The sequence below is a fragment of the Mustela putorius genome, unplaced genomic scaffold (genome assembly GCF_011764305.1).
Source record: "Mustela putorius furo isolate JIRA1106 unplaced genomic scaffold, ASM1176430v1.1 tig00537297_pilon_pilon_pilon, whole genome shotgun sequence".
In the NCBI taxonomy this organism is placed as follows: Eukaryota; Metazoa; Chordata; class Mammalia; order Carnivora; family Mustelidae; genus Mustela; species Mustela putorius.
In genome coordinates, this window is record NW_025422435.1 from 862,769 (window position 1) to 884,605 (window position 21,837).

Consider the following 21,837-nt stretch of genomic DNA (forward strand, 5'->3'; position numbering starts at 1 on the left):
AACCCCAGATTACATAACAAATATACTGATTAGAAATTGAGGCTCTGAGGCGGTTGGTGATTTGCCCAAGGCACGCAGGTGAGACTGAGACTGGAGCCCAGCGAGTGGAGCTTCCCAGTCTGTCTTCCTAGCTGCTGTGCGAAGCTGCGCACATGAGGGAGCTAAGACAGTCAGGCCCCCTTTGCCCTCCACCCACTAGCTGGGCTAAGACTGCACGTCAGTGTCTACGACAAATTAGCGGCTATGGTTCTCAACCTGGAGAGACTTGCAAATACCATCAGTGCTCGGGCTCCACGCCTGAGAAAGTCTGGCCCGGTTAGCCTGAGATGAAGTCCAGCCTGTGGTGAATGCAGAGGGCAGGGTCAGCAGGAGTTTGGGGGAAGCTCCCCAACTCAGAAACACGCAGCATCTCTCCCATCCTGACAAACAGCTACCTCCCAGCTCGGCTACGCCCTCCAGTTGTGGCCCTATCTCCTTCCTCTCTAACTACAACCAGACTTCCTGAGAGGTGTCTGCACTCCCCTCCCATTTCCCTCCTTAACCTGCTGTGGGTTGGCGTCCAGGAAGCCAGCCTTGCCAAGGTTACCCTTTTGTTGACACAGTGAACATTCCCCACTTGGGCCTCAGCCTACTGAAATCCTTGAATGCTACGATGACATCAACCGTCCCGGCTTCTAGAAACTGACCCTCTCCTGACTCCGGGAAACACAATGCATTCTCCTTGTCTGGGAGTTTCACCCATCATTTTAGATAGCTTTTTGTAACAAGCCATACAAATTCGTTCTGAGGATGGGTCTCAGGCCTGCCCTGCCCTTGAGGAGCTGAGAGTCTTAGTTGCGGAGGTGCTCAGCTTCCTGGGGGCAACAAGGTGGTTCCTCCAAGTCTGCTTCTCAGCCCTGACTCCTTCCCTCGAGCTGCTTCTCCCATCTCTCTGTATCTCTGACAAAAATAAGAAGGAGAATTGAGCTTCGGCTAGGTCTCTTTTCACCCTCTGAGCAAGAACCCAGGATGACTCCCTTACGATTAGAAGACAGCTGGTTACTGGGACAAGGTGTGGTTTGTCTGCCTCTGTTTGTTTTGCCAGTTTGGTCATGGAGTCCCTTTGTAATGAGCTTCCGGCACAGGTGACTTATTTCCCGGGCCCTGGTCCATCTAAACACACAGAAACAACTTTGAGCAAGATATATTTTAAGGTTTTGGGGGGTTTCTGTTTTGTTTTTTGAGGAAGAGAAAGAGTGAACATAGCGGGCCAAGGGCAAAGGGAGAAGGGAGATACAGAGCTCCAAGTGGGCTCTCACGACCCTGAGATCATGACCCGAGCCGAAATCAAGAGTTGGACCCCCCAACTGACTAAGCCACCCAAGTGCCCCTGAACAAGACAGGTTTTAAATATTTTAAAGCCAGCGATTCTCTCATGCCTCGTGCCCTGGGAGATAGGCTTTGCTAGAATCTGCAATAGGCTGGAAGGGTGGAGGTGGGGGAAGCGGTGAAGAAGGCCAGCGGGATTCTCCACCTGATGCCATGGAGAGAAAGGCTGGACACGAATCTCATGATTCTCTGCTGTTGGACGTCGGAAGAGCCTCTTTCCCTCTCTGAGCTTTGGCTTTCTCCCCTGTTCTTGGGACGCGCCATGATTAGCTCCTGTGCCTCTAGTGAGGATGCTGGGAGATGACCTCTCCGTGCCGTGGGTGTGATCCTCGGCCAGAGGGGACACTCACTAAGGGCTGGCGAAACCGAACTGAATGGCATTCAGCCGTGGTACAAGGCTCACTCCGGGCCAAGAGAGAAAGTGTGTGTGTGCAAGAGAAACTTGCAAAAAACAAGGCCTATCTCTGTGCACGTCTCTCCTCTGGGAAGGAAGGGGCCCACACAGTGACAATAGACCACGGGCGCTGACTCAGACAGCCAGTTCCTGCTCACTTCCCCTCGCTGCAGGACAGCGGCTGGGCTGAACGGGAGGTCAGCCCTCTGTGGGGCTCCAACTCAGGCCTCTTGCTGAAAGCCTTGCCTAGAGAAAGACAAGACCAGCTCGCAGACAGCACCCATCACTGGTCTGCCGTGACGGGACCCACTGGACCAGTGTGGCCGTGGGCAGACGGTGGGGGCGGAAGGAAGCGGGAAAGTAGAGAGAGGAACCTCACTTGTCGAATCCAGCCTTGCTCTCCCCAGGCTCTGCAGCCCAGGGACCACTTCACAGGCAGCAGAGCATGTGACCGTTGGGGCCAAACTGACCCAGCCGGGGTGCAGGGAAACGGGGTTTGGGAAGAGCCCCTGGGTACCACACTGAGGAGCCTGGGAACCAGGCTTGGAACAGCGTGGAGCTCCTCGGCCCCTGCCCACAGTGCGGGCCCACACACACTTCTCCCTCGCATGACGATTTGCTGGATGTGGCGTCTTGGTCATCCACACCGCTAGGATGGAGAGAGCCGAGTCTGTCACCCTCTTCTGGAGCCGGGGAGGTGAGTCGTTGGGGGAGGAGGGGTCGCATGCTCAGCAGAGGGGAAAGGGAAGGAATGGGGGCCCGTGGAGGAGGAGGGGCTTCCTGCACTGGGAACTATCCTGAGGCAGCCTGCGCCATCTTGGGGTAAAGTGAGTTCCCTTAGGACTAGAGGTATGCCAGGAGGGGCTGCGCGACCACTTGGCCGAGGTGGTGTAAAAGGAATTCAAATTTGAGTGGCCCTGGAGGAGGACAGGGTGGATGTGATCACATCCTAACCCTGACCATCTGGGATTCTAAAGGGATATAAGAGCGACCGAGGAGTCTTTAGGATGTGTGTGAGAAATCCCGTTATCACTTGTTTCTACAAATCGACTTCCTGTACTTTCTGCTCATTTGGGCGGGAGGTCGGGTTGTGTGTGGAATGCTGTCTTGGTCAGTCTTGGGGCTTGACCTACCTCTTGGACTCCTGCTGAAATGCGGATTTGTGTGTGTGTGTGTGTGTGTGTGTGTGCGCGCGCACAATACCAAAGCATGGGGGGGGCAGGGAGGGGCTGGAAAGGGATGCCTAACACTAGTCATCCATTCACCCAGGTTACTAGCCAGGTACCCAGTGCTTCCTAATCCCAGTACCAGCCAGATCTCCTGGCAGTAGGGTAGACTAGAGTTCAGAGTCCCGAGGCACACCAGCCTCCCCCTCTCTGGCTTGGATGAAGAGGATAAGCCCCGTTAGGGGAGGTGACGCTGCAGTTGCCTGCCCATGGCCAAGGCTTGGGGGCTCTGGTCACAGCTGCAGAGGTAGGCTGTGGATAAGGAAGGACTTTCTAGCAGCCTCTCCATGCGCTGTCTTGGAAAGGAGTGAGGGGTCTAGGGGTCTTTGGACAGGCTGCGTTTCCCGCAGTCACCAGGCAGGCCCTAGGGAAGACCAGGGCAAGCGAGAGCTGGCTTTCCTCTTCTGGGGAGGAGGAGGAGGAAAGAGCCCTCCCACCTCCACCATGGCCCTGGGATGCAGGCCTGGCCCCACCCTGCAGTGCGCTCCCTCCTCCCACCTCCACAGTTACCTCTCTGGCATCCTGTCTCTGTCCCTCCTGCTGGGGTCCCTGCTTCCCCTCTCCAGCCATTGTCCACCCTTTGTGGCTAGAGTGCAACTTTATAAAACGGACCCAGCCACTTCAGGTTCTCCCATGGCTGACCACTATCCACTGGTGAAAGTGCACATTTCTCTCTCTTCTCTTTTGCTTCCTTGCTACTCTAAAAACAGAGCAGAGATAACATCGTTTCTCGCTAACGCAGCTCTGACATTTCATAAATCTGTCCCAGACAACCGGAAAGGGCTATATTTAACCTTCTGTCTTGTAGCTTTTAATGGAGGGACTTGCTTCAGATGCTGCCTTCTAATGCCACAGGAGACCAGAACCTTTTCTTTGTTCTCTGCAGGCCAGGACAGGCCTCTGCCTACAGCTGGGTAATGCGGGCTGCTTGGCCCACCGGCCACCTCAGAACACCCACCCTCCTCTCTCTCTTTCTCTCTCCAGGTGAAGGAGGTCCCTGTCCTACCCCCTGGAGTGTGCCCCCTCACCTTCCTTATCTGCAAATACTTGAAAGTCTCCTTAGGATCCCCGTAGCTGGAGAAGTGGGACGGCAGGTGGGCCAGACCTGGGGAGAGAGCCAGGAGAGAAGAAGAGGTACTGTCAGGGGGTTTAGTTGTGACTGTAGAGGGGGAGAAGAAGTCCTGCTAAGTAATGTGCCAGACCCTATATACAAAGCTTTGCACGTCTTGCCTCATGTGACTCTCGCCACAAACCTAGAGAGGCAGGTGCTCTCGTTACCCGCGTCGTACTCCACGGAGGACACTGGCGCCCAGAGCAGTTCGGCGGCTTACCCAAAGTCACACATGGCTTGACACCGACAGAACTCTCCGCTCTGCCCTGAGCTGTGGAGCCCAGCCCAGTAGATGAGGTGTTCTAATGGCCCTCTGGGATTACTCCCCACCGCTTCCGTAGTCTGCTCTCCTCCGCCTTGCGGACGGCAGCTCCTGGGGCCAGTCACCTTAATCAAGGAACCATAGCGTTCTTTTCGCTCCCTCTGTCCCCTGGACACCCAGGGTCCTGCTGCTGCCACAGCCCCACCCTTGCCGCTCACTCTCCCACAATGTGGGGAAGGAGGAAACCTTCACTGGGGCCGACCAAAGGGCCGCTCCATCGAAGGGACATCCCCAGAGCCAACGAGTGGTAATAGAGTGGTAATGACAGTCCCAATTTGTAGGGCACTTTATTGTTTGCCAACCGCTTTCCTAGTCAGCAGAGTTGTAGGGAAGGGAACTCCAAGGTGATCTTACTGGTACACAGTACAGCTTTAAAGGACACTGAATTACAAGGGGAGAAAATTATTCACGGCCCTTCTCTTTCTAGCTTTCTGATCACATCAAAGAGAAGGTCTCAGCGTGGTGCTATTCTTCCATCTTTATAATGCATGCTAATCTTCTTTAGGAACCAAGCTAGAGCAGGCCTCAGGCTCAAAACCACTGACAGGCAGTGATATCTACATAGGAATTAATTACTCCAGTCGGTTTCCACTATATTTACTTTTACAGTGACTTTCTCTTTGGGGCAAGTGAAACTCCTGTATTGGTGTTTGGCTGCCAGAGACAATTTCCTTTCGTAGAAATTTACTTAGGCAAAAGACGTTGCTGTCGAGAAAAAGATGAAATGAATCGTGAACAGAACTGGTGGTGCCCAGACAGGGCAGAGCTCGTCCAAGTGGTACCTGCATGGCGGAAGCTTGGGCACCACTGGAACGTGCCAGTCAATCAGCACCAAGTTCCTCAGCCTGGCCTCGAAGGCCCTGCATGGTCTGCCCCTACTAGTGTCTGGGACGTTGTTGTCCCTTACTCCCTGACCCTCCCCGCAAGCCTGAGGCCTTTGAGCACCCTGTACCCTCTGTAGTCTCTCTCCTGCATCTCTTGACTGCCCATCAAACACAAACTCATTCTTCAAGACTCTGTAAATGGTACCTCCTCTAGGAAGCTGTCCTTTAAGCCAAGCACTAGGTTCGTTTCTTTCTCTATTAGAGTGTCTCTCCATGGCTATAATTATTTGTTTATAGGTCGATCTCTTCTACCCTACTGATTCCAAATGCATTTTATAAGAAAAACTTAGGCAGGGTGGGGAGAGTGGGCTGGAAGAGGGAATACAGATCTGACTCAAAGTGAGGCCTGTGCACAGTGATTAGGCCCTGGGGACAGTCACAGCTCCTGGGATCACTTGGAATTGAGGCTTTCCAGATGCCAAACCAGAGCCTACACAGGCTAAAAAGCCTGTCTGGGGACTGCTGCTGGGGGACTGATGCAGGTCCCATGTATTGGGGTGCCTTTGGTATTAACACCTAGGATTTAGGGGCACCTGGGTGGCTCAGTCAGTTAAGGGTCTGCTTTCAGCTCAGGTCATGATCCTGGGGGCCTGGGCTTGAGCCCCTTGTCAGGCTCCCTGCTCAGCGGGAAGGTCTGCTTCTCCTTCTCCCTGTGCCCCTCCCCCCATTCATCCCCCCTTTCTCTCTATCAAATAAATAAATAATAAATAAATAAATAAATAAATAAATAAATAAAATCCTTTAAAAAAAAGGCAAACCCACCCACCTAGTATCTAAACAAAGGAGGCAGTACTGGCTCAAGGGAAAAGTCGGGCTGTGACACTGTCCTGATGACAGCCTCAGCTGACCCCACGAGAAGCTCTGGAACTGGACTGGTCCTTCAGAGTTGTTCTGAGTCAGGGTGAGGAGACCTGGCATTGGATGCAGGCCGCCTCCAGGAAGGACCATGGCCTTGGGCGAGGCAGCGCTCCTCTGAGGAGGCAGCGGGGCAGGGCCCAAAGAGGACTGTCAGCCAGAAGCCCTTGGTCCTGGGGGGACCTGGAGGGCCATCATCGTGTCTACCACAGGAGCCTTGTCAGCGCCCCTCCTCTGAGGTTCAGTGTTGACAAGGCAGGGAAAAGGGATCAGTGGTTTGGAGGACAGAGCATGGTGGCCAAGAGTTGGTGACTGGAAGAGCCTGCTAAACATTTGTTAACAAGAATAAATGGCTGAGGGGTGCCTGGGTGGTGCAGATGGTGAAGCTTTCAGCTCAGGTCATGATCTCAGGGTCACAAGATCGAGCCCCGTGTCGGGCTCCGTGCTCAGTACAGAGTCTGCTTCAGATTCTTTCTCTCCCTCTCCCTCTGACCTTCCCACTTGTGCTCTCTCTTTTCCTCTCTCTCTCTCTCTCTCTCAAATAATTAAATAATTTTTTTAAAAAAAGGAATAAATGGCTAAGTATGATGTTCTAAGCACTGTGCTTAGAGGCAGAGAGCCAGAGACAAACAAGTCACAGGGAACTTCTGGTATAACTGGGATAACAGATACGTAAAGAGATTCTTCCAGAACATTGTGGTAAGTGCTGAAATGTCGACTACAGACCATGCATCCCCAGCACTTTATTCTTGCTTCTCTTGGAGGCCCTATCATAGGACCCTTCCAGCAACCCTCTAGGACGTGATTTATTGTCCTCACTCTACACATGTGACAACTGAGATCCAGCTATTTACTTTAGATGTTATTGCTGACCAGATTCCCCCGAGCCGGGCCGGCCCCTGAACAGTCAAGCTTCACAGCCCATTCCCTCTCTCCCCTACACCGCACAGCCCCTCTCAAAGCCACATGCAGTCCTTTGCACTTGGCAAAGTGCTTATTACATGTATTTCGCCTTGCCATAGCCCTATGAGGGAGCAACATTAAGATGTCAGAAAAAAAGTAGGCTTTTACCTTTATTTTCTTAACTTGCCTGCTATGCTTTCAGAAATAGATATATTCTGATCGTATTTAAAACAGTGACATTCTTTTTTATTCTGGCTTTCTTTTTTTTCCCCCTACACATTCTTAACCACCTGTGAAATTCTGCCATTACACTCATCTGTTCTTCCATATCTTGTCTCAAATGTGAGAAAATTATGATCAAGACCCAGTTAGTTCCTTTTGAGCTGTGAAGGGGGGGTGGTTTTGTTTGTTTGTGTGTTTGTTTGTTTTTAGTTTCAGCCTCACTCAAAAAGGCAAAAATTTTTTGATTTAAACATTAAAAATATGAAACCAAGAATATCTCTGATTTTATGTGTGATTAATACTCCAGGAGAGGTTTTGACTTGTTTGTTTGTTCGGTGGGAGGGATTGTGTAGGCTGAATAACGGGGCCTTTAGAGGCAAATAAAAATTACCCTTGAGGAGCTGGTTCTTGAGAAGGGCAGCTGCTCCTTGTTTCCTCTCCACCCTGAGGCCACACCCCCTTCCCACCCTTGTGTCCACCCTCCTCCTCAAACTCTAGGCCTAGTCTCTTTCTTCTCTTCTTTCCGCACCTAAAAGATTTCCTGTTAACTGTCATTGGTGGCCGCATTTGAGCCTATACCAAAAGAATTCTAGCATCTTTCCCAGTGAGTTCCACTGTGCTCCGTCTGGCTCCAGAGTTCTCCTAAAGCAAGGCTTTTCTCTAGAGTTCTCCCATACAGAAGCTATCACACTGTAGAAACCCAACAATGGCTCTATGTTACAGAGGACAAAAGTCTCCATATGTTCCCAGAGAGAATAAAGATTCCATGCCCAGTGTGCCTTCGTTTGCCATCACTATCACAGGACTATAATTAAAATTTCCTCTCTCTTTACAACTACTAAAATACCGTGCTGCTCTCATGGATTAGACAAGGGAGCCCTCATTTCTACCCATTTCCTTGACTTCCTCATAAAGAGCTTACAATAAGCGATGGCAGCCAAAGTGGGGTTCAGGGGTCAACTTTATGCTTTAAAGATTGGCAAGATAAATAAATCACCCTTATGAGTGTATAATTTTCAAAGAGTTAAAAACATGGCCTTCATTGAACCATATAATGATCAAATTATCAAAGACTGATTTAACTCATTGATGAGGGAACCAGCATTGTGATAATGCTGATTTTTAGAAAAGATAATGAGACTCTGACAGTTTCTTAAGAAATTAAACACAGAGGGGCGCCTGGGTGGCTCAGTCCGTTAAGCGTCTGCCTTTGGCTCAGGTCATGATCCCAGGGTGCTGGGATTGAGCCCCACATTGGGCTCCTTGCTCAGAGGGAGTCTTCTTTTCCCTCTCCCTCAATCCCTCCCCCTTCTCATTCTTTCTCTCTCCCTTTCAAATAAATAAAATCTGTAAAAAATTAGGGCACCTGGGTGGCTCAGGCTGTTAAGCATTTGCCTTCAGCTTGGGTCATGATCCTGGGGTCCTGGGATTGAGCCCCACGTCAGGCTGTCCACTCAGCGGGGGTGTCTGCTTCTCCCTCTCCTTCTGTCTCTCCTCCCTGCTCATGCTCTCTCTCTCTCTCAAAATAAATAAAATCTTTTTAAAAAAAGAAGTTAAACATAGAATTATCATATGACCCAGCAATTCCACTTCTAGGTATAGACCCAAAAGAATTGAAAACAAGCCTTGAACAGATACTTGGATATGAATGTTCAAAGCAGCATTATTCACCATAGTCCAAAAGCTGAAACAACCTAAATGTCCTTCTGGGATGAATGAATAAACAAAACATGGTATATCCTGATAATAGAATAGTATATGTCCATAAAAGGGAGTGAAGTTGTAATCCATGTGACAATATGGTTGAGCCTTGAGGACATGCTGCTAAGTGAAAGAAGCCAGACGCAGAAGAAGAAATGTATGATTCCATTTGTGCAAAACGTCTAGAACAGGCAAATTCATAGGAACAGAGAGTAGACCGGAAGTTACCAAGGACTAGGAAGAGAGAGGAATGGAAAATTAGTGCTTCGTATTTCCATTTGGGGTGATGACAAGTTTTAGAAATGGACAGTGGTAAGGGTCGTTAGTGTGAATATAGTTAATGCCACTGAATACATGTCCAATGATTAAAATGGCTTATTTTATGTTATACCTAGCTTACCACAATAAAAAAAATAGTTAAAAAAAAAGACATGAGAGACAAAAAGATGTGAGATACTTTAGAAGAATGCTGGAATAAGATCAAAAAGTTGGATACAAGACTTGGTGTGTCTCTAAGATAATAAATCTGTGAACTTTGGTGTTGTCTTTCCTACTGGACAGAAATAACTTTCCTTTCTACCAGAAAAAAATCCTTCACAACTTGCCAGCCTTCTCCAGGGTGACTTTTTACTTTACAGAGTGGACCATAGTCAATAGTGAATAGTCAAGCAGCCTCAGGGACAATATGTTCATACGTTCTGGAAAGAGTGCTCAGCACCCTTGACCGCCTTGTTCTCAAGTTTTCTATCATATTTTAACACCTCAGATAATACATGACCCCCACCATGTGCACGCCCCCATGTGCACCTCCATGAAAGAACCTTAACTTCACTTGAAATCTGAAGCCTGATGGCATTACTGTCTTGGTGGCATCTTCTGTGTGGCAGCCAGCAAGGGTAGTCCCAGCCCACACATCAGTCCCCAATCAGTCCATAATGGCATATTACCACCAGACCCATCTTTCAAAGCACGACTTTCATTGTGTTCCTACCACACAGAATTGAAATGACTTCTGGTCTAGCCTGCACTTTGCACACTGGCTCATGGAGGCCTCTGGAATCTAGCGGGATAGAGATTTGGAAAGGAGCTTTCAAATCCCATTGCACTCAGCCCCAGCCAGGATGGTCTGTCCCAACTCTTTGCTCTGTCTCAGACCTTTGCTCAGACAGATATTCCACCTTTTCATCCCTGGCCCATCTCTTATCCCTTTTTTGTTGTTGTTTTTAAAGATCTTATTTCTTTTTGACAGAGAGAGACAGTGAGAGAGGGAACACAAGCAGGGGGAGTTGGAGAGGGAGAAGCAGGCTCCCCGCTGAGCAGGGAGCCTGATGCAGGGCTTTATCCCAGGACCCCAGGATCATGACCTGAGCCAAAGGCAGATGCTTAACGACTGAGCCACCCAGGTGCCCCCATCTCTTATCCTAATGGGTCTACGGCGTTTTCCCAAATTGTATTCATCCATATGCCACTGTCATAAATTTTGTTTGCTATCTGCTCTGTATTCTCTTCTCTTCTCTTTTTCTTTTCTTTTCAGTATCTACTCTTGGGGCACCTGGGTGGTTCAGTCAGTTAGGCGTCCAACTCTTGATTTCAGACCAAGTCATGATCTCAGGATCGTGGGATCAAGCCTCTCCTTAGGCTCTGCGCTCAGTGCAGAATCTGCTTGTCCTTCTCCCTCTGCTCCTCCCCCATCAAATAGATAAACAAATTGATAAAGAAACAAACAAATAAATAGATCTCTGAAAATTAAAAATAATGTACTCTTTAAAAAAAACTTGGGGGTGCCTGGTGGCTCAGACTGTTGAGTGTCTGCCTTTGGCTCAGGTCACAATCCCAGGGTCCTGGGATCAAGTCCCACATCAAGCTCCTTGCTCAGTGGGGAGCCTGCTTCTCCCCCTCCTGCCTACAGCTCCCCCTGTTTGTACTCAATCTCTCTCTCAAATAAATAAATAACATCTTTTTAAAAAAAATTTACTTGCCCAAAGCTGCAGGTTTGATGTGCTTATTAAAGAAAAAACTTATTTGTGTACTACCTGAAATCACATTTATTTCCTGCTTCATTGCGTTGTAGTTGTTTGGTATGTTTGGCCTAACTTGAAGATTGTAAGTTCCTCAAGGACAGGTACCATGGCTTTGGCATCCCTCCAGCACACAACAATGATCTAAGCCCTTGGCATGTCCCCACCATGTATCCTTCGGTTGACTCAATGTCCCATCTTCTTTGGTAAGCTTCTCATCAGAACACAGATGGCTTTCCTTTATGTCCCTTCGATGTGCACAGAAACATTGAAAATGTACTCCCAATCCTCCAGGGACTGATATTCTGGCTGGGGGAACAAAAGCAGGTGTTCGTGTTGAGATAGGCCAACCTAGCTCCCTCTTGGCCACCCTCTACGTGTGTGACATTGAATAAGAAGCCTCCCTAGCCGTCAGTTTCCTCACGAATGAAATGACAATAATGATAGCACCTGCCTTGCCTACCTCCTAAGACAGACCGGAGGCTCCAGTGAAGCACTAGTCATGTAAGTGAGTTGTACACAAGAAAACGATACCCATAGCTTAGTCAAATGACTCCATGAAAATTAGTTTGCAGCACAGGATGGCCAAATAAAGGTCACAGGGCAGTTTCCCAAACTCCAAAATAGTCCCTGTGGCACTCACTCACTAATGGGCAGAAGGATTCCAGAAAGCTTGCTTGAGATGGGTTGTGAGGCATGAGTGGAAGTTCAGTAGTGCTGGGAGTGGGGAGGGGTGGCCTATCCAGGTATGGAGGATGAGGGAAGCAAACTGAGTAAGGGAAGAAAGATGGAAACCTGCTTAGAGCTGGTGAGGAGGCTAATTGGGCCACACAAAGAGAACTGGGAAGGGACAGTGGGAGAAATGCAAGGTGTGCCCACCTTGTGGAGGCCACCAGTGCCAGTCTCAGGTGTTGGGCCTTCCAGCAGAGAGAAGTCAGTGGGTAGCTCTGGAATGAAAGGGCATGTGAGGAAACCACGCTGTAGAATGACGATTCTTGGGTGCCTCGGTGGCTCAGTCAGTTAAGCATCTGACTTTGGTTCAAGTCATGATCCCAGGGTCCTGCATCCGGCTCCTTGCTCAGTGGGGAGTCTGATTCTCACTCTCACCCTGCTCCTGCTCCTGCTCTCTCTCTCTCTCTCTCTCTTTCACTCTCAAATGAACTTTTAAAAATCTTGAAAAAAGAAGAATGAAGATTCCTCTAAGATCGGACTTCTTGTCTTCCTCTTCATCTATGTACAATGTATGGGTTTTTCTTGTGAAATAAAATTCAGGCTCGTTAGACCAAAAAAATCAAAAGTAAACCAACAAGTATTTAGAGTGAAAAATGAAAGTCCTCTATACCTGTTATCAGCATGTTGTGACTCATTCCAGATCTTTTCTTATTAATATACCTACGTGTGTGTGTGTTTGTCTGCATATATATGTATATATGTATCCTTTTATACAAATGGGTTTCTATTGTACCTTTCATACAGAGCTTTGATGTTTTATAAATTTAATATGGACATAATAATGGACATCTTTCTATGACTGGATATCTTTTCTTTCGGAAGGCTGTATAGCATTCCTTAGTAAGATCATGCCACCATTTATTTAACCAATCCCTTATGGATGAAGACTTCTGCAATTAATTGTGCTTTTTCTTTCTACCTTTATGTCTTCAAAGTAACATATGCACGTAGCAAGGGAAACTAAACACTATAAAAGAGTACTTAGTGAGAAAAGTAATTCTCCTGCCTATCCCTAACTCTCCACCCAACCTCAATAGCCTCTCTCTCAAGAAGCGTCTATGGTTACCAGTTTCCTGTGCATCCTTTTGGAAATTGTCTATGCATATATGTGTGTGAGAGAGTATGCATGCATGCATGTGTGTGTATGTGTGTGTGGAGAGAGGGAGGGAGGGAGCAGAGAAAGAGAGAACATTCCATATAAGCACATATCGTGGCTACATGAGTCTTCTTTTATTTTTACATGATTCTTCTTAAAGGCCATGCCGCAATATATCGAACCTATCTTCTGTCGAAAGGGCTTATTGCCAGTACACAGCCATTTCGTGTGCTACTGCCATGTATGTCTTTGTTCGTGTATCTTCCTGTGCACTGCATCTCCAGTGTAAATTCCTAGAAGTGGCATTGTTGGGTAAAAAGGAATGTGCATTTATTTATTGTTTTAAAGATTTTATTTATTTATCTGACAGAGAGAGATCACAAATAGGCAGAGAGGCAGGTGGGGTTGGGGGAGGCTCCCTGCTGAGAAGAGAGCCCAATGTGGGGTTCAATCCCAGGACCCTGAGACCATGACCTGAGCCAAAGGCAGAGGTCCAACCCACTGAGCCACCCAGGTGCCCCAGGAATGTGCATTTAGATTTTTGACAGGTAACGCCAAATGGGCCTCCAAAGAAGTTGTTCTTGTTGATCCTCCTACTGGCCATGAATGAAAGTTCCTGCTGCTCTGTACCTTCTCTCCAATTCATGGCACATAATAAAACCTTTCATCTGCACTGGGAAGAGGGGGAAAACCTGAGCTGGTTGTGCAGGAGTGTGGTCAGGGAAGGCAGCAATTGCATGGTTGTCCTCCATGAGTATGTTGAGACTATCTGAACAGCCCAATGGTAGATGTAACTTCACAAACATTGTGTCCCAGGAACTTGCTGGGGGTACCCGGGAAGGACTCGTGATCTGCATCCCCACATAGCACAGGTCCTTGACTGCCAAAGAGGTTCTTTTGTTTCCTGACACCCTCTTCCAGCTTCACCCAGAACCTCTTCTGAATCACCTTGTATGCATCCCCAGCCAGGACTGGGAAGCCTGGATGGCATTCTGCTGGAGACTCGGCCTCCAGCAAAATGCATTTCACAACTGTCCTCATGTTCGCATGCACACACCAAAAGGATGGGGATGCGGACCTCAAGACCCAGGCTCAGAAGCTCAAGGTCAGGCCTTCTGACTCACAGTCCTTTCAGGGTCTGGGTTCCCAGAGTCTGTAGATCAGTTGGCCTCTTCCGGGTTGCAAGAACAAGGATGTGCTTCAGTGTCCTTGGGTGGCAGAGCATGAGTATCAGAAGTCACCAGTAAGTGAAGGAGAGGAAGCCATCTTGGCAGCCATTACCCTTCACGACTGATTCCTCAGGAGCACTGGACGAGCCAAGCACAGTGCTGCCACTTCGACCACTCATCTCTCTGCCACTGCCTCTCCTGCCACTTCCTGTGGTCTTGCGTTGCATGCTCCCCATGGCCTCTGCTTTTTGCTATCTCCTTGGGCATCTCCTGGCCTCTGGGCCAGCCCACCACATGGGCTCCTCCATACATAATACATCACATTGTCTCCCCCAGGAAAGGACTCTCATGGGCTCAGTTGGTCACTCTGAGGTGTGGAACATCCCTATCAGTCTGGGTCCTCATTGCAGAACATTCAGAGACCACTGGGCACTCTCGGTCCCAGCTGAAGATGGCTACCACTGACTCAGGCACGGGCTCCCTAGTCCATTCAGTCATGACCAAATGCACAGTGCCAGGCACAGTGTAGACACTCAACATAATATGTATTGAATGAGTGGATAGGAATCACTCCTGTCCACTTTGCTCACAGCGGGGCTGTAGGTGAGGCAGGCACACAGAGCACTGTAGGAGTCCTTTCTGATACATTAGGCGAAAGGCCAAATCTGGCAAGTTAATTACCTGGGTTTCTGATATACTTGTCTCCAAATATAGAGGGGTAGTGTAGTATATGGAGAAGAATGCAGGGCGGGGCACCTAGGTGGCTCAGTAGTTAAGTGTCTGCCTTCAGCTCAGGTCATTATCCCAGGGACCTGGGATCAAGTCCCAAGTTAGGCTCCCTGTTCAGTGGGGAGTCTGCTTCTCCCTCTGCCCACCCCCCACTGGTGCTCTCTCTCTCTCAAATAAGTAAATAAAAACTTTAAAAATAAATAAATAAATAATTTTTTAAAAACTTTTAAAAGTTAAACTTTCTGGCTTTATCCACTAAGCTCCCAGTAAATGAAATTATGCTCGCATTCCTAGAGATACATTTGAATTTCTCATGTCAAATCCTGTCACCTCCAACACTTCCTCTTATTGATGTTCATTACCAAAGGGGAAAAAAAGCCTTTCCTTTCTTTTCTTTCTTCTTGTCCTTTAGCTTTGCCTTTAGACAAGTCAAGCCATCTCATCAATTTGGGAACATTCCTTTCAAATACTCACAAATTCGGTCTCGCTCTGTTAGTGCCACACCTGAGTTCTATTTTATTCCCTGGACTATTCCCTTATTTTGATTGGAATTGATTACTGGGAAAGGCACCTGCTCTACAGACATGGGGCTCTGGCCAGGACCCCATGTGGTGGTAGGAAAAGTATCTCTAATGCACAGGCAGTCACAAGTCACGTCCCAGGGAAGGGCTTCTTTACACTGCTTTCTTCCCGAGGCTAAGGTATTCTCTAGAGAGGGTGTCCCACAGGTGATTCACCTCTCCACTAATGGGTGTTGAGATTTAGTTCTTAAAATTCATTCTTATGGGGCGCCTGAGTGGCTCAGTCAGTTAAGCATCTGCCTTTGGCTCACTCAGGTCATGATCCCAGGATCCTGGGATTGAGTCCCGAGTCAGGCTCTTTGCTCAGTGAGGAGCCTGCTTCTCCCTCTGCCCCTTCCCCCTGCTCTTGCTCTCTCCCTCTCTCTCTCAAACAAATAAATAAAATTTTTACAAATAAAATAAAATTCATTCAACAAATAAGTATCCACTACACGCCAGGCAGGAGGTCAGGCCTGGGGATACAGAGGTGAGCAAAACAGACGAGGTCTCCCATTTCCCCTGACTACCAACAGTGTGGCAGTGAGTGTTCTTGTCTCACGTATCTGTGTGTACATGTATGACTATTCCCCTAGTAAAGCTTTGTGACAGCGCAGGTACTGGATCAAATAGTGTGCCAGTAGTTACTTTGGAAACATACCAGAATATTGCCCTCAAAAAAGGCTTAAAACTTTACATGTCACCTTTTCCCTCGCCCATTGCTCTGCTAGGTATGTATCCTAGAGAAACTCTTGCAGGTGAACAGTGGCACATAGATCATGAGTATTCACGACAACCTTGTTGATGAGAGCAATCAAGTTGAGAAACAACAGGAGAATAGATAAAGGACGTTATTGTACATCTCACCAGTGAAAGGATAATGCCTGACCCAGAGCTATCTGTATCTACATGAGTATTTCTCACAGACCTGAAGATGAGCGAAGAAAGCAAACCACAGGGCAGCTGGGTGGCTCAGTCAGTTAAGCGTCTGCCTTCGGCTCAGGTCACGATCCCAGGGTCCTGGGATCGAGTCCCTCATCGGGCTCCCCACTCAGTGGGAAGTCTGGTTCTCCCTCTGCCCCTCTCCATCCTCTTGCTCTCTCTCTTGTGCATGCTATACCCGAGTTTTCACATCCAAGAGACCACCAAGGAGCCAAGGACCGATGCAATCGCATGAGGGTTTATTTGACAAGCTTAAGCTTGGGCCCAAGTATACCCGACACAGCGGAGTAGGGACTTGGACCCTGAACCAGATTACAGTCAGAGTTTTTAAAGGCAGAGTAGGGGTGGACTTGGCGGTGGGTGAGGACAAAGGGGATTAGGGATGGCATAAGTCTCTAAGGACTTTCGGAAGCAAGTTCTCCAGGACCTTGAGGGGCTAGCTATTGTTGGGAGAGAGGTTATTTATTACCAATAATAAAAATCTTCTCGTGAGACCCTTTAGATGTATATCAGTGGGCCATATACTTGGGAATGATTCTCGACACTATCTTGGAGGTTTAGAGATAAAGTTTCCTAAAGGAATTGTTAAAGTAGACTTACAGGATTCTGGTCGGACCTGTCGGGGTAGGGGTCGGTCAGGCTAGGATTGTCCTTAGCAAAACCTCAAGGTGAGGGCAGTTAAGTCCCCAGGGGAGAGCCACTGTGTCTGTTTCAAGGGCTTGTCAGTAGGTGAGGAATTTCCATGATTTTCTTCTGCCTCTGTTTCCCACATCAGCTAAACTTGAGGTGGGATGGCCTTAATTTTCTCAGCCTCCACAGTGCACACACAAAAATAAAGAAATAAAATCGTTAAAAAAAAAAGAAAGCCAACCACAGAAGGATATATATAGTTCTATAGAATGTATGTGAAATTGAAGAATATACAAAACAGTACTGTATATTGCATCTTGTTTATGAGCGTATACAGACTGCATTTGAAAGCGTGCATGTACATCATGGATGCCCAATCAGGAGGACGGCGACCTCTGTCGGGGAGGGAAACATGACTGAGGTACGCAGTGGGCTTCCACTGAACCTGTAATATTTTATTTCTTTAAATAAAAGTTCTGGGGGTCGCCTGGGTGGCTCAGTCGGTTAAGCATCCAACTCTTGATTTTGGCTCAGGTCATGATCTTGGTGCTGTGAGATTATACCCCACTTAGGGCTCAAGATTCTCCCTCTCCCTCTGGCCCTCCCTCACCCCCCTGCTCATGCTTGCTCTGTCTCTCTCTTTCTCTCTCTCTCTCTCTCAAAAAAATGGAAAGAAAAGAAAAGAAACGTTCTGGGGCAAATATAGGGAAGTGTGTTTATTCATAATACTTTTCTGTGTGCTTGAAATAGTTCATCATCTAAAAAAAAGAAGAAGAAAAGCAGGGCAGAGGTTCCTGCTGCTCCTTTTTGCAGATGAGGAAACTGAGGCTCAGACAGGTTCACTGCCCAGCACCTCTTGGACCCCACCCTTTTGTCCAGGGGCCTCATACAGGTACATCAGAGAAACCTATAACCTCTGTGGGAAGAGACCTTGTACCCCGACTTACTGAGAATCCCCTTCTTTCCCAGACTCCAGTATAAATCCTTGGAATGGATTTTTGATTCTTTGCTTCCAGGCCCAAGAGGATGGCCACTGAGTTTTCTTTCTTGCCACTCTAATGCTGGTGCCTGCCTGGCTGTCTGGGGCATCTCTGGGTACACTCGAACCAAGTGTGATGAGCGCTTAGGGCAAAGGTCAGACCGAATTCTGATTTGGCAATGGCTTTTACCATGAGCCCACCATTGCAACATAGGTATGGTGAGAAGTAACAGCATTGCAGAGCACTTTCTGGAACCGCTCTGCCTCTGGCCAGCAGCATTACCCCAATGAATTGACACAATGGGACCATCAGACCTTATCAGCATCACTTGGCCTAAAACAGAAACTAGGAGGGGTAGGAAGGGCTGTCCTCGGTGCTTGGCCCTGTTGCCATGGCCCCTGTTGCCATGGTCCCCAGGCACTTTTGCTTATTATTTCTTTCAATCATTTGTGGCATCCATTAGCAAGCAAGATCTAGAGACTCTTTGAGGCAGACCAGGAAGAGAGTGGTTAACAGCAAAAAATAAGAGAGAGTAGGGCAGTAATTTAAAAAAGTGTGGGTGGAAAGAATTTGGTGCATAGAAACAGGAGGCCCAGAAAACAGGTTTTTGTTTTGTTTTGTTTTGTTTTGCTTTGTTTTTTAAGGAATCTTCTTGAGATGTCATAGACTGAGGTGGCTGGGTCAGAATCGGCTCAGAAGTACCCATTCTGGAGCTGCCATGTTACAAGAACAGCAACTCCGTGCCCTGGATTTTCCAGAAAAGTCCTAGTTTTGAGTATTTGGTTCTGTTTGTCAGACCGGGAATCCTGCTTTGAGATTCAGAAAATAAGGTCACTTTGGTTATAGGAGCTCTATAAGTCATCCAGGAAAGGCTAATTTAGAATTCACTCTGCCCTAACTAGTTGGCAGGGAATCCCCACAGGGCCTGCCTCTGGGTCCCAAAGGCCCGAGCAAAGTGGCCCTTTAAACCAGCCAAGGAAGTTCTAAGTGCCTCTGGACTCCGTGCCCTTCCACACCCCGATAGCCCTTTAGGGAGGGTGTAAGCAAGAAAAGCATAGGTTTGGACCCCCTTGAGCCCCGAGTTTCAACATGCTTTGCATCAACTCCGTCAACTTGAGCAATGCTCTGAGCCTCAATTTCCTCCTCTTTAAAATGAGAACAATACCCATGAAAGAGGGTTTTTCCGAACATCAAATGAGGTATTAACCTTTCAAGCCTGTACAGATGTTAGCTGTTACAATTCATTCCCCCATTCAACAAATCAGGGTGCCTGGCCAAGGGATACAGCCCAACCCAAGGCCCACACGAAAGACAAGGTCGAGTTTCTCTTGGTAAAAGTTGAGTCTGGCTGCCCTGTAGAGTGAGAGGTGGGGAGACGGAGCTGGAGGCCCACTGGGGGCGGTGGAAGCGCTGGCGAAAAGCGGTCAGATTCTGGATCTCTTTTGGAGGCAGAAGAAATGGAACTTGATGATGGACTGACGTTTGGCAGCAAGGAGAAGGCGAGTAGTTTAGCTAATTGTGTGCCTAGGGCTTGGGCCACTGGAGCCAGAAAGACAGTCCCAAGGCTGCTAGGGAAACCACATGGAGGCTGCATTTCTCCTCTCCTCCCCTTTGGTAAAGCAGGGCAACTGAATGGTAATGATTGCGAGGCTTCCGCCTGGGTGATCTGCCCAGGGTCCTTAACTTTTGTTCACTTCAGTGCTCGCATCAGTTCACTTCAAATTTTGGGTCAGTGTTTCTGGTTCTGAGAGGCTAGAAGAGAAGAGAGCCCGCAAGGCAATGGGAAGACGGGAAGGGTCAAAGACAAGGCTGGATTTGAGAACACAAGCTAACCATGCTTTAGAGTTTTCAGGGGAATTTCACACCAAGTATGTGAAGTCATATTTTGCTAATTCGGGCCCAGAGCCATGTCCTGACTCCCCCAGTCCAGGGCTTTGACTGTTTACCGCACTGCCAGATCCTTAACATTTGGAGCAGCGGGAGGGGGAGGGGAGCGCGTCTCTCCATGAAAAAGAAGTTCTAATAGACATTCCAGGCCCTTCTGAATTGCAGCGGTTTGTTCCATTTGCATTGAGAACGATGGGTAAAAGAAAATTTGCTCTTTTCCCACACTACTTGTCCCCAACCCACATCAACAGGGCTTTCATTTCTCCATCCTAGCAGGCCCACCCTCCAGAAGCTATTATCTGCTTGACAATCGGGTGAGACCTCCTGTCTTTTTTTCCTCTCTCAATTAAACTCTCAGGACTGAGGTTCCCATCTGCCTTGGAGCAAACAAATCTTTTGTTCTGTTTCCCAGAAGCTGGAGCTCTTTCTTCCCCCCCTTTCTCCCACCTCTATAGTTCTCTTTCTCAAAACACTTGACCCTCTTAGTGATTTTTAACTGCAGATGGCAAATTCAATGGGTTTCCCAAACCTAGATCTAGCCGTCTCTCCGAAGCCTGCTGCTTTCACCCTGCCTCCACCCATCCCTGAACTAGGAAAGAAAAAAAAAAAAAGAAAGAAAGAAAAAGAAAAAACCACACACACGTTTTCTTAAGTTCTTATTTTTCTCTTTGTCAGCTGTCTTACCTTAACAGGAAGATAGCCAAGTCACTGGGGAGAAATGGCAGTGCACAGTCCCACTGGGGCTTCTCTCCCCACGGTGGATAATGACGTCTATCCCGGAGCATCATGCATCATGCCCCCTTCCTCCCCTATGTGAAGACAGGGGTAGGGGTAGCAGGAGACGCCAACGTCTCCGCTGAAAGCCAAGCCAGGAGCCGACAGGAGCGGAATGGCTTTCCAGTCGCACATTTCTGTGGGATCTGAAGATGACAGGAAGGAGAAGGTGTAGATGAAAGAGTGCAGGAAAGGGGGGGGGTCAGGAAGCGGAAGGCGAGAGGAGTGTTTGTGAGCAGAAATAAAACTGTGAAGAGAATAAGAGAAACTCTGAGGTTTTGTTGAAAACCATTCATAGTTTTATACTATCATATAAACTGTTAGAATAAACTATTCCAATATGTAAAATAGAAACCTAAGGAAGGGGGTGCCCAATTGGGTCAGTCGGTGGAGCCAGCGAGTCGATCTCCGGGTGCAGAGGTTACTTAAAAATAAAATCCTTAGAAACATAAAATAGGGGCGCCTGGGTGGCTCGGTCGATTAAGCATCTGCCTTTGGCTCAGGTCACAATCCCAGGGTCCTGGGATCAAGCCCTGAGTTGGGCTTGAGCCTGCTTCTTCCTCTTCCCCTCCCTCTGCTTGTGCTCTCTCTTGTTCTCTCTCTCCCCGTCAAACAAGTAAAATCTTTAAAATAAATGAATAACTAAGTAAATAAATAAAATATAGGAAAAGTTTTATTTTGTAAAAAAAATATCACATTTGTTGTTAAAACCTCAAATAATACTGGAGGATTTCAAGTGAAAAGTACAAGTTAGCGTCCTTTCCTCTCCCTCTCAAAGCCCTCCTTATCTCCTCCCAACCCCCACCCTGGGAAGCCATCTATGGTAACAGTTACTTGTGTGTCTGCAGACTTCTTCAGTGCATGTATAAACATGTGTGCTTTCTTTTTTATTTATAGTTTAAATTTCAAGTAGGCTCCGTGCCCAACATGGGGCTTGAACTCACCATCCTGAGATCAAGAGTCGTATGCTTTGCTGACTGAGCCAGCCAGGCACCCCTTGTATGCTTTCTATATGCACAAATGAGATCATAATGTACATGCCGGCCATTCCTTGTTCTTGTTTTTTTTTTTTTTTCTTACACTTAACAATAACACTCTGAAGTTTTCCCAGTTCTGCTCATAGAGATCTACTTCATTCTTCATAATGGCTGCATGGCATCCCATTGGATGAATACCCTGTGGTGTGTGAAACCCATCCCCTGTTGATGGACATTAAAGTGAAATTGAAAGTCCAGCACAATACTATCCAATAGAAATGGAATGTGGACCACAAATGTGAGCCACTTATGAAATTTAGAATTTTCTAGTAATAGCCGCATTCCTCCCCCCACTGATTC

At 47.9% G+C, this 21,837-nt stretch overlaps 1 protein-coding gene across 6 annotated transcripts in view; it reads left to right on the plus strand.

The window, feature by feature from the left end:
- Positions 1 to 1,393: 1,393 nt before the first annotated feature.
- The window catches only part of LOC101687697 (NHS-like protein 2), a 76,791-nt gene continuing 56,347 nt past the window's right edge, over positions 1,394 to 21,837 (plus strand). For 3 of the 6 annotated variants that reach the window (XR_006604905.1, XM_013048213.2, XM_045074002.1), the window contains exon 1: positions 1,397 to 2,459. Coding sequence is in view for 5 of the 6 variants with exons in the window: in XM_013048213.2 (XP_012903667.1) it covers positions 2,417 to 2,459 (43 nt within the window). In the remaining variant the exon portion in view is untranslated. Of the gene's footprint in view, positions 2,460 to 21,837 lie in introns of all 6 variants that reach the window. The other 3 variants (XM_045074001.1, XM_045074000.1, XM_013048217.2) reach the window with 3 other exon arrangements.